This window comes from Seriola lalandi, unplaced genomic scaffold, assembly GCF_002814215.2.
Source record: "Seriola lalandi dorsalis isolate HSWRI2012SDOR001 ecotype SW California unplaced genomic scaffold, Sedor1 jcf7180002054340, whole genome shotgun sequence".
NCBI classification, from domain to species: domain Eukaryota; kingdom Metazoa; phylum Chordata; class Actinopteri; order Carangiformes; family Carangidae; genus Seriola; species Seriola lalandi.
Genome location: NW_019524893.1, coordinates 53,890 through 67,292, shown reverse-complemented (window position 1 = coordinate 67,292; position 13,403 = coordinate 53,890). Strand labels below are relative to the sequence as shown.

General features: G+C 43.1%; 2 protein-coding genes across 6 annotated transcripts in view; both read left to right on the top strand.

The window, feature by feature from the left end:
- The window catches only part of dusp16 (dual specificity phosphatase 16), a 10,939-nt gene extending 5,557 nt beyond the window's left edge, over nt 1-5,382 (top strand). The window contains exons 1-4 of one of the 2 annotated variants that reach the window (XM_023407612.2): nt 162-474; nt 1,122-1,281; nt 1,373-1,496; nt 2,575-5,382. In XM_023407612.2, coding sequence (XP_023263380.1) covers nt 232-474; nt 1,122-1,281; nt 1,373-1,496; nt 2,575-3,679 — 1,632 coding nt within the window. In that variant the 5' untranslated portion in view covers nt 162-231 and the 3' untranslated portion in view covers nt 3,680-5,382. Of the gene's footprint in view, nt 1-161; nt 475-1,121; nt 1,282-1,372; nt 1,497-2,574 lie in introns of those variants that run through there. The other variant, XM_023407611.2, reaches the window with a different exon arrangement.
- Nucleotides 5,383-6,996: 1,614 nt separating this feature from the next.
- The window catches only part of eps8a (EGFR pathway substrate 8a, signaling adaptor), a 34,349-nt gene continuing 27,942 nt past the window's right edge, over nt 6,997-13,403 (top strand). Inside the window, exon 1 of one of the 4 annotated variants that reach the window (XM_087174343.1) lies at nt 6,997-7,325. The gene's annotated coding sequence lies outside the window, so the exon portion shown is untranslated. Of the gene's footprint in view, nt 7,326-12,887; nt 13,034-13,403 lie in introns of those variants that run through there. The other 3 variants (XM_023407609.2, XM_087174344.1, XM_087174341.1) reach the window with 3 other exon arrangements.

Here is a 13,403-nt window from a genome sequence, read left to right as displayed (position 1 = left end):
TCAGTCTGGTTCAGTCTGGTTCAGTCTGGGTCAGTCTGGTTCAGTCTGGTTCAGTCTGGTTTAGTCTGGTTCAGTCTGGTTCAGTCTGGTTTAGTCTGGTTTAGTCTGGTTCAGTCTGGTTTAGTCTGGTTCAGTCTGGTTCAGTCTGGGTCAGTCTGGTTTTGAGCAGCATCAGTAAAAGCTGGAGCTGGGTGTGTCGTTGCCTCCTGACTAAGACTAAAACCAGCTGAAATGTTCCTCCAGGTGTTGGATCTTCTCTGGTCGTCGTTCCTCATCTCTGACACTAACTGTCTGTCTGTGGTTCTTCCAGGTGGGTTCTCAGAGTTCTCCCACCTGTTCCCTGGTCTGTGTGAGGGGAAGTCCACCCTGGTTCCCTCCTGTATCTCTCAGCCCTGTCTGCCTGTCACCAACATCGGGCCGACCCGCATCCTGCCTCACCTGTACCTGGGCTGCCAGAGAGACGTCCTCAACAAGGTACAGCAAAATAAACAGGAGGAGCTGTTCAGACAGACTGACCAACAGCTTGTCTGATAACAGGTTAACTAAGTGTTAATTGTTCATGATGTTAGTGGAGGTCGTCTTTGTCGAAACTAAAAAATCAACAGGCCTGTGTATATTCTCATTTGTCCAGGTCATAGTATCCTAAAGGAGTTTTTTAAATCGAAAACAACTGGACAAAATAAAAAAAAATCAACACTAATATTTCTCTCCAGTAACTGGCTGATCAGCTGCTGTTAGTTTACATCAGAATCACCTGATCACAGCTCTGATCTGACCTCTAGTGACCTCAGTGTCTCTGACTCAGTAAAGATTAACCTGACCATTGCTGATAGATCACTGTTCAACTCCCATGATGTTAAATTACTGCCACAGTCGTTACACACACTATTCACAACAAAACCAAACTACATGTTCACATGTTTTTCTATGAACCTCCATCATCAGATCTGTCTTCCTCTGAAGCCAACACGGACTAGAATTCCCTTTAAGTCCACAAAAAAATAAAGTTTGAACATCACACACAACAGCCAGACAAAAAATCAAGATGAAAATCAGGCGAATCTTTTAGTAAATAGAAGAAGGAGTTTAAATCATATTCTCTTGTGTGTTTCTCTCTGCAGGATCTGATGCAGCAGAACGAGATCGCCTACGTCCTGAACGCCAGCAACACCTGCCCCAAACCAGACTTCATCCCAGACTCCCACTTCCTCAGAGTCCCTGTCAACGACTCGTTCTGTGAGAAGATCCTGCCCTGGTTGGACCGGTCTGTGGAGTTCATAGGTCAGCAGCAAAAACCACCACAGACACAAAACCAGGATCTGCAGTTTGATATAATCCGAGTTCTCAATCAGTCTGAACTCTTGTGTTTCAGAAAAGGCCAAAGCTTCCAACGCCCGGGTCCTGGTTCACTGTCTGGCCGGGATCTCCCGCTCCGCCACCATCGCCATCGCATACATCATGAAGAGGATGGACATGTCTCTGGACGAGGCGTACAGGTCAGAATCATCAGTCACTGACTTATACTGTCATAGACGTCCTGAACTGACTTCCTGTCCAGCAGCTGGTGTTTTTACTGTGGAGCAGGTGGCTGGTTTACTACCAAGAGAGCTGACAGAGAAGTATTTATATTAAACATCTGATTTATTACAGTATTATTAAATTATTCACAAAAATCAGATGTGGAGGTCGAGGAGTTCACATCAGACTGCTTCAGCTTTAACTGAAAACCTTTGATAATGTTTCTATCTGGTCTGAATATATTTCTAAACAATAAGAAATAAAACCTCCATATTTGAGTTTAAATGAATTACAGACTCCTTATTTATGAACTGGATCAGATACAGTGTCAAACATTAAAGCTCCTCCAGTGTAAAGGTCTGTGTCCATGTGTAGTGTGATTATAGATCAGCTCTAGCTTCTATATTAATACTGTGAAAGTATCAAAGCCTCAGTCCACAGAGAAATGCACACAGCCTGTATTCAGAAACTGAGCCTTAAAACCAGCCGTCAGGACTTCTGGAACTTTGTGATGTCACAACAAAGCAGTCACCAAGCCCCGCCCACCTGGACCCACCATCCAAACCAGGATTTGGTTCTCTGAGTGTTTTTACCTGAAATCTGATATATTTTTATTGGATCACTCAGAAAACAGTCAGCCAATCAGAAGAGAGGCTCAGAGCCTCCTCTCTTCTGATTGGCTCACCGACCTGTTGTTACTAGAGCTCCAGAGAGAAGTCTGAGAGAGGAGATGTAAAACTACACTGAGATGGTTTTTATATCTTCTTATGGACTTCTTATTTAATCTGTTCATAGTTGTTGAGTCTGGACTGAACGTTAGCATCACACGCTATCTCTGCTAACACGACTTCTTCAGCTGATGCAGCAGAGTCGAGAGTTTGAGTTCAGATCCTGTTTGAAGTCTCATCGTCCACATTCCTCTGCACATCGATCCAAACAACAGACCGTCTGTTAATGAGTCCTAAGCCTCATTAATCCGTCCTCTGTGTCACTGTTAATTACAGACGCTCGTCATGATCCTCACTAATGACGTGTGTGTGTCCCCCCCCCCCTCAGGTTTGTGAAGGAGAAGCGTCCGACCATCTCTCCTAACTTCAACTTCCTGGGTCAGCTACTGGACTTTGAGAAGAAGATCAAGAGTCCTCATGGTACAGAGACTAAACTCAAGTCCCTCCATCCCCAGGAGCCCAGCGCTGAGGCCCCCCCCCAGCCTGAGGACCGGGAGGCTCTGGCCTGTCCGGACCCCCCCCTGGGCCCCGGCCTGGCGCTGCTGGAGCCCCTCACCCTGCCCTGCGTGTTGGTCGACACCCCCGAGGAGCGTCTGCTGGCTCAGGCTCTGAGCGGCCTGCAGCTCCCTGACGGAGCCGAGGACAACGCCCGGCTGAAGCGCTCCTTCTCTCTGGACATCAAGTCGTACGGCGAGCCGGGCGGGGGCACCGCCCACCGCGTGTTCGTCCCTCACGGCGGATCAGGAGACGCCGCCGACTTCTACAAACCCTCTGCCTTCAAAGAGCCGACCAGTAAGCCGTGCCAGTTCTCACCGGTGGAGGAGGTGTCGGAGCAGTCCACTCCGGAGCAAAGCCCCGACAAGGAGGAGGCCGACGCCCCGGAGCGAGCGCCTCCGGCCTCTAGCGGCTTCACCAAACCTCCCCCTGCTGCTCCGAACTGTTCACAGCAGCTGCACCGCAGTGGCAGCATGGAGGAAAACGCCACCAGCTTCCTGTTCGGCCTCTCCCGCAGCCAGCAGCACCTCGCCAAACCCGGATTCGGTGGCGCCCTGAAAGGCTGGCACTCGGACATCCTGCTGGGCCCCGTTACCGTCTCAACCTCCTCCCTGGCCGGCGGCTGGTACCTCTCCTCCGACTCCACACGTTTCTACTCCACCTCCATCCTGAGCGGCAGCGGCGGAGGCTTTGCGGCGTACAGCTGCAGTCACGGCCTTGAGGCGGTGCGGCGGCGCAGCCGGCAGAGGACGGGCGACCGCGGGGACTCGAGGCGGAGCTGGCACGAGGAGAGCAGCTTCGAGAAGCAGCTGAAGCGACGCAGCTGTCAGATGGAGTTCGGAGACGGGATGACGGACAGCAGGTCCAGAGAGGAGATGGGGAAGGTGGGGAGTCAGTCGAGCTTCTCCGGCAGCATGGAGATCATTGAGGTCTCCTGAACCTGGTCCTGGATCAGGTCTACGGTCAGGACGAGTCTGACGGACGCAGCTTCACTCCACTGACGGTTGAACACAGAGAAACACACACAGGCAGCATCAGAGCGTCACACAGATACAGAATCTAACATCTGGAACATCAGCCTGATCATAAGAGGTTTTAAAGTGACAGCAGCTGTTAGATACTGGTTTCTGAGTGGAGGGAGAATCGGTGCAACAGCTTCTCCTGCAGAGAGATGAAGTCGGGCTGTTTTTAATGTTGCATCTACAGTCTGTCAGAGAACAGCTGAAGTCTCTGACCTTAAATCAGCTGATTCTCTGTTCTGTGTTGATTTAAATGAGTCTCTCTCAGTCTTCAGTCTACATGTTATTTTATAGAATATTTACAGCTGATTTACAGCCTGTTTATATTGGAATTGTCACTGTTGGCATGTGATCACGGTCACTAGTCCAGGACCACTGAGACCAGGTCTGACAGTAACAGGAACAGCTCACTAGAGGGCGCAAATACACCACCTGTCCCTATAGGTCCTTCAGAACCAGGAAGTACCAGTCAGGTTTTACACCGCCCCCTTTTCTCCAGTTTAGATTGAAATGTTAGTGGATCAAGTCCAGAGAAAAACATTAAAAGGTTAAAAAAAAAAAGTTTATTTCACACTGAAAAATAATGTTGGAACATTTTCAGGGATCAAATAAAGACATAACCTCATCTCTCCTGAAGCAGTGGGAGTAAATGAAGCTGAAAGCTAAAGGTTGATGATGACAGACCCTGTGATCATCACCATGACGACACTGTACTGCAGGAGGTTGGACTGTACACTCCTCAGAGGAGGGAAACAGACAGACTGGCTGGTCAGAGAGAACAAGACCAGCACAGTCTCCAGACCTGAACCACGTGGATCTGGTCTGGATGAACTGGACTGAAGCTGATCTGCAGCTGCAGGAGTCATTTAGATTCAGTTAAAGTTTCAAAAAGAAGATTCAATGATTTTTTGATTTTAAAATCTACAACAGTTGATTTATTCTGTTTTTAAATTATGTAAATTTAATGAATTTAAACTGGAGAAATGGAGGTGATGTAAAACCTGATCAAGGTGTGTTAAAAAGTTCAGCTGATGAACCTGGAGATGCTGTGTGTGTGTGTGTGTGTGTGTGTGTGTGTGTGTGTGTGCGCGTGCGTGCGTGCGTGTGAGAGAGAGTGTGAGTGTGTGTGTGAGAGATGAAGCAGGACGACAGACACTTTTCACTGACTCTGAGCCTTTGAATGTCTCGTCTGGTCTGTGGGTGAGAGCTGCTCATTAATTCACTCTGTCTGGATCTTCATCCTGATGATGAAGATGAGGAGGAGGAGGATTTTCTCACAGGCTCAAGGACCAGAACTGAACTGAAACCTGTAGATGTGGACCTGGATCAGGATGGTCTGAGTCTCAGCAGCTCTGGTCTGTAGATTCTGTAACCTCAGGTGTTGTTGGAGCTGCAGGGACGAACTGAACCCTTCACCTGTCCTGAGGGTCGCCATGGAAACAAAGACCAGAGAGGACGTGGGTCTGGTTAGTGAGTGTGAAGAGGCTGGGACTCTTGGAGAGCGTGCAGACAACAGACGGATCATCACTCACATATTCACAGTTAATCTTGCACTACTGTGGTCTGGAGGATTTGATTCAGTGTATAAACAGTAAAAGACATGATGATGATGATGATGATGATGAAGAGGCTCTGAGTGTGTTTCTCATATCAGTCACTGTCTGATTTAAAGGAACAGCCCACTGAAAACATGAGCTGTTGGTTTTACACATGGTTCTTCATTTACACCAGGTTTATATCAGACACACTTTATCTCTGTTATTTAAGAAAAGTTGGTAAAAGATAATCCTGCGGAAATTGTTTTTTTTTCTTAAAGAGTCAAGGGGCCCCTGGACCAGATCCTCTGTATGAAAGTCAGAAAACAACTACAGAGACACAAAACACTGACAAAGAGACAAAACAACCACAGACAACAGTTTATTGTGTCTCTTTCAGTCTGGGGTCTGGATCCAGATCAGATGCTGGAAACTGATGGATGGATTAATGAATTAAAAAACTTAATTTTATTAAGTAAAAGTAAAACTAATAAGAGTCAACGAGTTTCCAAACAACTGAAGTTAGAACTGATGTTTCTGTGACAGGAAAGATATTCAAGACATTTGTACAGCAACGTTAAAACTATAAAACCTTCTAAAGGGAACTGAATTCAAAGATGTATAAGAATTTATAAGACCTGCAGAAACCCTGTAGAAACCATTGTGATGTGACTATAGGGGGCGCTGTCATGTGGCTGTTACTGTCACAGCCTCGTGATGTGGACAGAACTGGAAGATTTTAATAAGATTATTTTTATCTGATTTAAAATTGGCAGGAACATTTGCAAAACCAGAACATTTACAACACAAAGAACAGTAAATTGTCGAACATTAAGTCAGTTTAATTTGAACAGCCCAATATCACAGATCAATAACTTCCCTGAGGAAGAAACTTCAGAAAAACCTTCATTAAAAGTATAAAGACATGGACGGCCATAGTGGAAAATATAAAGAAAGAAATATTCAAAACAAAAACCACAGAGTTGGATGAAGACCACAGGGCAAACAGAAAGACAGTAAGGACTAAAATGAATGAAATGTTTTGATGGTTTAAAGGGGCAGTTCGTCCAAAATACACAACAAAGATAAAAATCTGTCCAGTCAGAGAGTTCTGGTTTTCTGTGTCCAGGTGTGAGACTCAGAAACATCGCATTTAAAATAGCAGTGAAGAAACAGTCCATATTCAACCTGCTGACTGTGACTGTGCACTTTGCTAATGTTGTAATTTGGGTGAGCTGATCCTTTAAATGACTCAGTAGTGCGGGTGTAAAAGATTAATAACATACAATCATCTATTAAAAGAAAAGTAGAAATAATATTTCAGTATTTCCTGTTGAGTCTGCAGCTCATGAATACAGTGAGGCTCAATCTGTCCAGCCTCCAGCAGGGGGGGTCCTGACCCCTTCACTGACTGTTCATAATGGGGGACAAGGTCCCAGAGTGTCGACTGGAAGGCACTTTTTCTAAACCAGGCTACAGTATGGGGTTCATTTTATTTGTTTATAAAAATTCAAAATAAGATGTGGAATCCCAAACCAGAATTTTCTTTTTTTTTTTTTAACTAAAATTACTAATATACAAAAATATATGACAGAAAACTTAAATGCGATTTGGATCTAAAACTACAACTCTGCAAATTACTAGTTAATGTTTTGCTTTAAAAACTCAGTTCCAGCAGTGAACTACATGTATAACAGCGTGTAACTTGGATACCAGAAGGGGCGTGTCCTCCGAGGCAGCTGGACTGCCTGTCAGTCAACGCTCAGGGACACGCCCCCCCGCTGGTCTCCGGGCAGGTTGACTGCTGCTGCTTTTCCACACAATTCAAAGTCAAGTGTAGTTTAATCCGAGTCACATCCCGCGGAGCTGAGCCGCTAAAGAAAAACTTCTGTGTCCGAACCAGAGTTCAGTTTTGTCGGATACAAAGAGTCCGGAGGAGCCGCTGAAAACCTGGAGATATCAGCTTGTTTCATGTGTGCCATGTTTTTCTAACGATAAACGGATTATTGGATGAAGCCCTTTACCTGCAGGTAAGACTGTTATAATGATTCAACAGGGCACTTAACATTCCTCCCTCAGCTCCACCCGGAGACAGACGTGTCTGTCGGTTACATGAACCGGGGGCTCATTATAAAAAGGGGTGGGGGGGTCTCTAATTATCTAATTATCCGGTGCATTATAAATATATTATGATTTTATCAGATTCTTCGTGGTGACGTTCAACCTTAACAGAAAATGCCAATGCACACCGAAGCAACTTGATCTGCCCTTCTGCTCCGTGGAAGGAGCGGCAGCCCTGCGGTGCAGCAAGCGGAGAAACACCCGCACCAGACTGCGTTGGAAATCTTAGATTACTTAATGCTGTAGCTATTTACAGACAAGTACACATGAGATTACCAGATTTAACGCAGTGTTAGTGTCTTGTTGTTAATTCGGCATGTTCGTATCACACCACAAATGTGTTAAATTAATGTAAATTGAACTTTTATGACCACTTCACGTGTTATTTCTTACGTCTTCTTACCCCGAAATTACCGTCACATCGCGGTGGGCGACACTGAGTGTTGTGAACCAAAACCAAGTTTTCCTAAATAATTTATTCAAGCTTTACCGTCTAGCAGTGGATCACAAATGTGCCGAAATGAACAGAACCACCTATCACAGCTGTTAATGACCCATTTAAATCTAATCCTACATTTATACTTGATGAGACGCAAATTCACCTTAAATCGCCAGAATCTCTAATGGGATTTGGCGCGTTGTGTGTTAGTGGAAAATAACGGTTGTTGGCAGCTCCACGCTTCTTCTTCTCATAGTGACCCACAGTTTGTCCCTGAAAGAAAAGGATACCTGGATTTACCTGAATCAAAGACAAAAACAAGCTAGCCGAGCCGAGCCAGGCTAACGTAGCCGTTCAGGTGTGTGAGGCGGCGCCGTCCACAGGCGGTGTGTCCCCGGCTGTGTGTCCGGCGCTGCCCGGTGTGTCGGAGCCCTTTTGTTTGGTTTGGCCTGAATGGAGAGCTGTTGCCAGGGATGACAGAGATAGCTCGGCTCCTTATTGTTGCAGCCGGGGTTAGAGGAAGGTCTGCCCGGTGCTAGTTTATCTCTTTAAAACAAACGGCTCCTGTTGTCTTTGACTTCAACCGACGTTTTGGACATTAACCGTTTAAGCTAGCAGCGGTCCCACCTGGTTTTAGCGGGAAAACACACGTAGTTCCTTGTACACTGTTCAATGATTCCTCCTCCTCAGAGCTGGGCCACATTAATATTTAGTGTAAAGTAAAAGAGGAGTGGACAGCGAGCTCCTGAGAGCAGGTGTAAAGGTGAACACATGAAGCAGCAGCTCATTAGATTTCCCTCCTGTGACCTCTCCAGGTAATTGGTGTTATGAGTCCAGGTCTCAGGTGAGATTACCTGGTCACTCCACGTACTCCACTGAACTTCATCTTGAGCTCTGCATCCTTTTACTTGAGACTCCTGTTACAGAAATTATGTTTTTATTTCACTTTACTTTATATTTCTAAACTTTAAAAAGCTCAGCGAGTCATTTTGACAACTATTAAAATGATTCAAAGACATTTCTGACATCACAAAGACTGGCTCACTGAACAGGCCTGCAGGACTCTGGTCCAGGGTCTGGACCCAGGGGTGGGGGGTCCGTCCGGGTGTGTCTGTGCAGCAGCAGCAGCTTGGGACCAGGATCAGTCAGCGTCTCTAAGTGACTCCTAAACCTTCTTGTTTTTAAACTCCGGTGTGTTTGACGTGAGCTGGAGGTGCATTATGGGAAATCAGTGAATCTGAACTTTAATGTTTTAATTCTGAATGTTGAACTTCCTCTGAGTATTCACAGCAGTTGTACCTGTAGTCAGTGTTTTACTCTGAACAGTGCTTCATGTCACTGGTAGCTGTTTTATCTGGAGGTCAAAGGTCGTCAGGCTCTTAGAAACCCACATCTGCATGTTGAACCCTTAAGGACCTTTGAGCCGAGTGTGTTGTGTAACCGTCGCTGTTTTTCTGTGGCTTCGTCCCATTTGAAGAGTTTCCTGTTGGAGTCAGGCAGTGGAGGATTAAAGTCCACAGCTGGTCCTGGATCTGTTTTCTGTTGGGACTCTGGTCTTCGTGGGAACCATGGGTCCAGCTGCTGTGGTCCAGACTATTTCTGGATGTTTCCCAGCTCTCAGGCTCTCTGATGGGGACGTTTTATTTCTGTAGGAACCTCTGATGGAGGAAACGTTCACATGTTTCCTGAACAGAAAAGTTCTGAGTTCAGAGGAAACAAAACTTATTCTGCAGCTAATTTTCTAATCAAATAATAATTTTAGTCATTTAACTAAGAAAAAAACCAGAGATCAGTTTGTCAGATGTGAAGGTTCTTGATTCTTCGTCCTTGATCTTTTGGTTTGAAAACGTCTCATTGAACTGTGAGAAAACTCTGACGTTTGTTTTTCACTGGTTTCAGAGAAAAAGATGAAAGAATAAGAAAATAACTGTCACATTAAACTATAGTCACATTACGCCGTAGACACCAACCACACCATAGTACAAATAAAATACAATATATAGCTCATTGCATAGAACATAGATGTTAGAACATATTTTGTTCCAGTTAAACCACAAGAGATTATTATTATTATTGTTGTTGTTTTTCCTGTTATTTTTAAGTAGTATTATTATCATTATTTTTTATAGTTTTCCATCTGTCCTTAAGTTAAAAAAAGAACATATCACAAACAGGATGAGTGAAAAGACAAAAGAAAAGATAAGACAAAAAACTAAAGAAAACAAAACCAAAAATACAAAAGAGAAAACCCAAAAGGAAAAGAAAAAGTAAATAACACAAAATAAATAAATCAATTAAAATTATTTTCCACTACATGTAAACTGCTCCAGTATCTTGGAATAAGTCCAGGGTCAAAGGTTAAATCTAAAGAAATGAATAAGAAGTCACTTATCAGATTGTATTGAAAGAGCAGAGGCGTCACTCTGATTATTTTTATTATTTATTTCTTCGTTTTCTCTGTAAAACATGAGAAATGGTGAAAAAACATCCGTCATGTTTTCCCACACTGACTGTTAACGTGGCGTCTCCCGGGAGCTGCTGCTGTTTGTGTGTGATGTCGGTTACTGTGACGACAGGGTGATGTAACCGTACCTGCCAGGTGTTGCCACGATCTGTCGGAGCAGCCCGTGTTGAATTGTGGGATAGAAACCGGAAACTGGAGCTGATGAGTTTTGACAGGAGTCGAGTGTCAGACTGAAACTCAGTGAATCAATCAATCAATCAAGGTTTATTGGTCTGGCACCTTTCATCAGGTTCATGTTTCAGATTGTGTAGTCTTTACTTTTTTAAGTATTTAATTTCTACACTTATATATTTTTTATATTTCTTTTTTTAATGATTTTTTAAATAGATTTTTAATTTCTTTCAATATTTATAATTTCAAATATTTTTTTAAATTATAATTTATCAGTGTTTTATTTTTGCAATTATAATTTTATCATTTTTTAAATTATTTTTGAAAATATTTTTTTTAAATATTTTTTGTAAATTCTTTTAAAATAATATTTAAAATTATTTTTTTAATTATTTTTTTTTCTTCACATTTTTTCTCAATTCAACTTTTTTTTATTTATTTATTTTTTTATTTTACTGTTTTATTGTTCTTATGTTTTTTTTTTATTTTTATTTAGTGTAGAATTTTATTTTATTTTATTGTATCTTGATCCCGTGTGTTCGTCACTCACTTGTAAAGCACTGTGAAGGTGCTGTATGAAGAGAGATTGATTGATTGATTTATTGATCAGTGAGGTGCTGAGTGTTTGACCTTTGACCGGTAGGAACCATGTGGTCCTGAAAGCAGCAGGAGGAAACATCAAAGGTTCACAGGGTTTAGTGACATTTTAATAAGAGACTGTTTGTTAATCCTGTGTGTGTGTGTGTGTGTGTGTGTGTGTGTGTGTGTGTGTGTGTGTGTGTGCATTATCACTGTGTTGTTTTCTCTTCTAATCTTCCTGGTCAGCTGCTCAGTGTCTTTACAGAAGAGACAGATGAAGACAAACTGAGATCAAACTACAACAGACCTTCACACTGAGGGTCACATGGTGGAGGTTCTGGTTCTGACCCTGTAGCTCATGGATCAGGTCTGGAACAGGTCTGAAACCTGAAAACCAAAATTTCCTTATCAATAAAGTTATTAAATTCAATATGAGACAGAAGCTTCTCCTGCAGGTTTTTGGTTCGCTCATTAAAACATTTGAACCTTTGAATAGAGCTAATTAAATATTAATTACATCATTGATTGACAGATAAATAACTAACAGCTGTTTCAATGATTGATTGATTGATTGATTATTTGTCTCAGAGGTTTGAGTTTCTCAGTTCTGACAATTTTCAGATTTTCTTTGATGGAAAAATGAACATTATTTTGAAGTGTTGGTGAGACAGGACAAGACACTTCCTGTAGTCGATCTTCTTAAAACCAGGTCAAACAAACATTTAACAATCACGTATTTCATAGTTTCCATAGGAACCAGCTGATCAGCTGTTTATCACTGACAGGAAACATTATGTTTATGATGATGTCATAAACTGTGTGTGTGTGTGTGTGTGTGTGTGTGTGTGTGTCGGGCTCATTAAATCTGGATTAATCAGATTATTTAAAGGAATTCAGTTTGATCTTCTGACCTGAAGTCAGTTTGTTCACAGACTGAGTTACAGTATCTGGAGGTTATTGATCATGTACAGAGGCCGATAAGTGATCAGTGACAGTTATTGACCATCAGGTGGTCAGTATGGTGTCATGTGTGTTTGTGTGTTTTCATGCTGCTTCGCTGCAGAAATAATTTGCTCCTGTGGGACAATAAAGATCTGAAGTGAACGATTGTTAAAATAGTGCAGATAAACTTTATGGCAATTATCTAATCAATTAATCAACTAATTGATAGATCATTTCAGCTGTAGCCACATGGACTGAATGTAAAGTTATGAACTTTAGAATTACACTGGAACAAAAAGAACAGACCACAACATGTTCACTGTTTAATGATCGATCATTTTATTGATTGATTGATTGATTGATTAACTTATTTTTTTAGGTTTAATTAAATCCAAAGATTTTCTATATTTGCTGCTTTCCTTTCAAAGTAAAGTGAATATTCTTATTTTTGTTGGTTGGAGAAAACTGATGTTTTATCGACCTGATGATTAATGGATCAATGATTAATCAATAATCGTTAGCTGCAGCCTTAGTGAACATTAACAGCGGATGATTAGTGACAGATACATGATTGTGGACTGGAACCAAGTCCAGGTCCCTGAGGAGCCAGGAGAAGCTCCTGGTCTCAAACCAGCAGCAGGTGGGGGTCAGGACGTGACCTCTGACCTCTGTGTTGTATGTACTGAAGGGAAAAGGCAGTAATGAAGTTTTATTGTATTTGAAGTTTATGGTCTGATAAATAAAACATGAAGCTCCACAGCTTCAGCTCAGATCTGAGCAGAAGCAGGTCTCTGTAGTAGACAGAGCTAGACAAGCCCCGCCCCCTGCCCCTCCCCCACCTGTCCCTAACGAGTCATTAATTAGAGGCTTAAACACGTCAGTCGTGCAGAATGACAAGCTGCTGCAGCAAATCCAGGACCTGCAGAGACCTGGATCCTCTGTAATCTGTCACACATGAGGCACAGATCCTCGTCAGGGACCGAGGACTGAGGTCTGGACTCACCTGTGGACGCTACACACAGGTAGGCTCCCTGCTTCCTGTGGGGTCAGCTGTGGTTGTTTTTAGATTCTAAACTCAATCTATCGCAGCTCAGTATTTCAAAATAAAAGTCCTGGAGTGGTTGTTTATTCTGGTATTTTTCAGAGCAGAGAGGAATCGACTAAGAATTACCTGAAGCTGGTGGTTGTGTTCATGTTGCGGTTGTGATCTCAGGTATCAGGCTGTTCTCTGGTTGTTTCCTGTTGTCGTTCTGGACTTGTGTCTGCTGTGGTGAAGCTTCTATAATCTACATTTCTACACGAACTGTGGGTCTGTGTCTGTGACAAGAGGCTCTTCTCTCTGTCCATCTCTGAAGCCTCTCAGCCTCTTTTTGCCCCTTGTGTCAGTTTGGC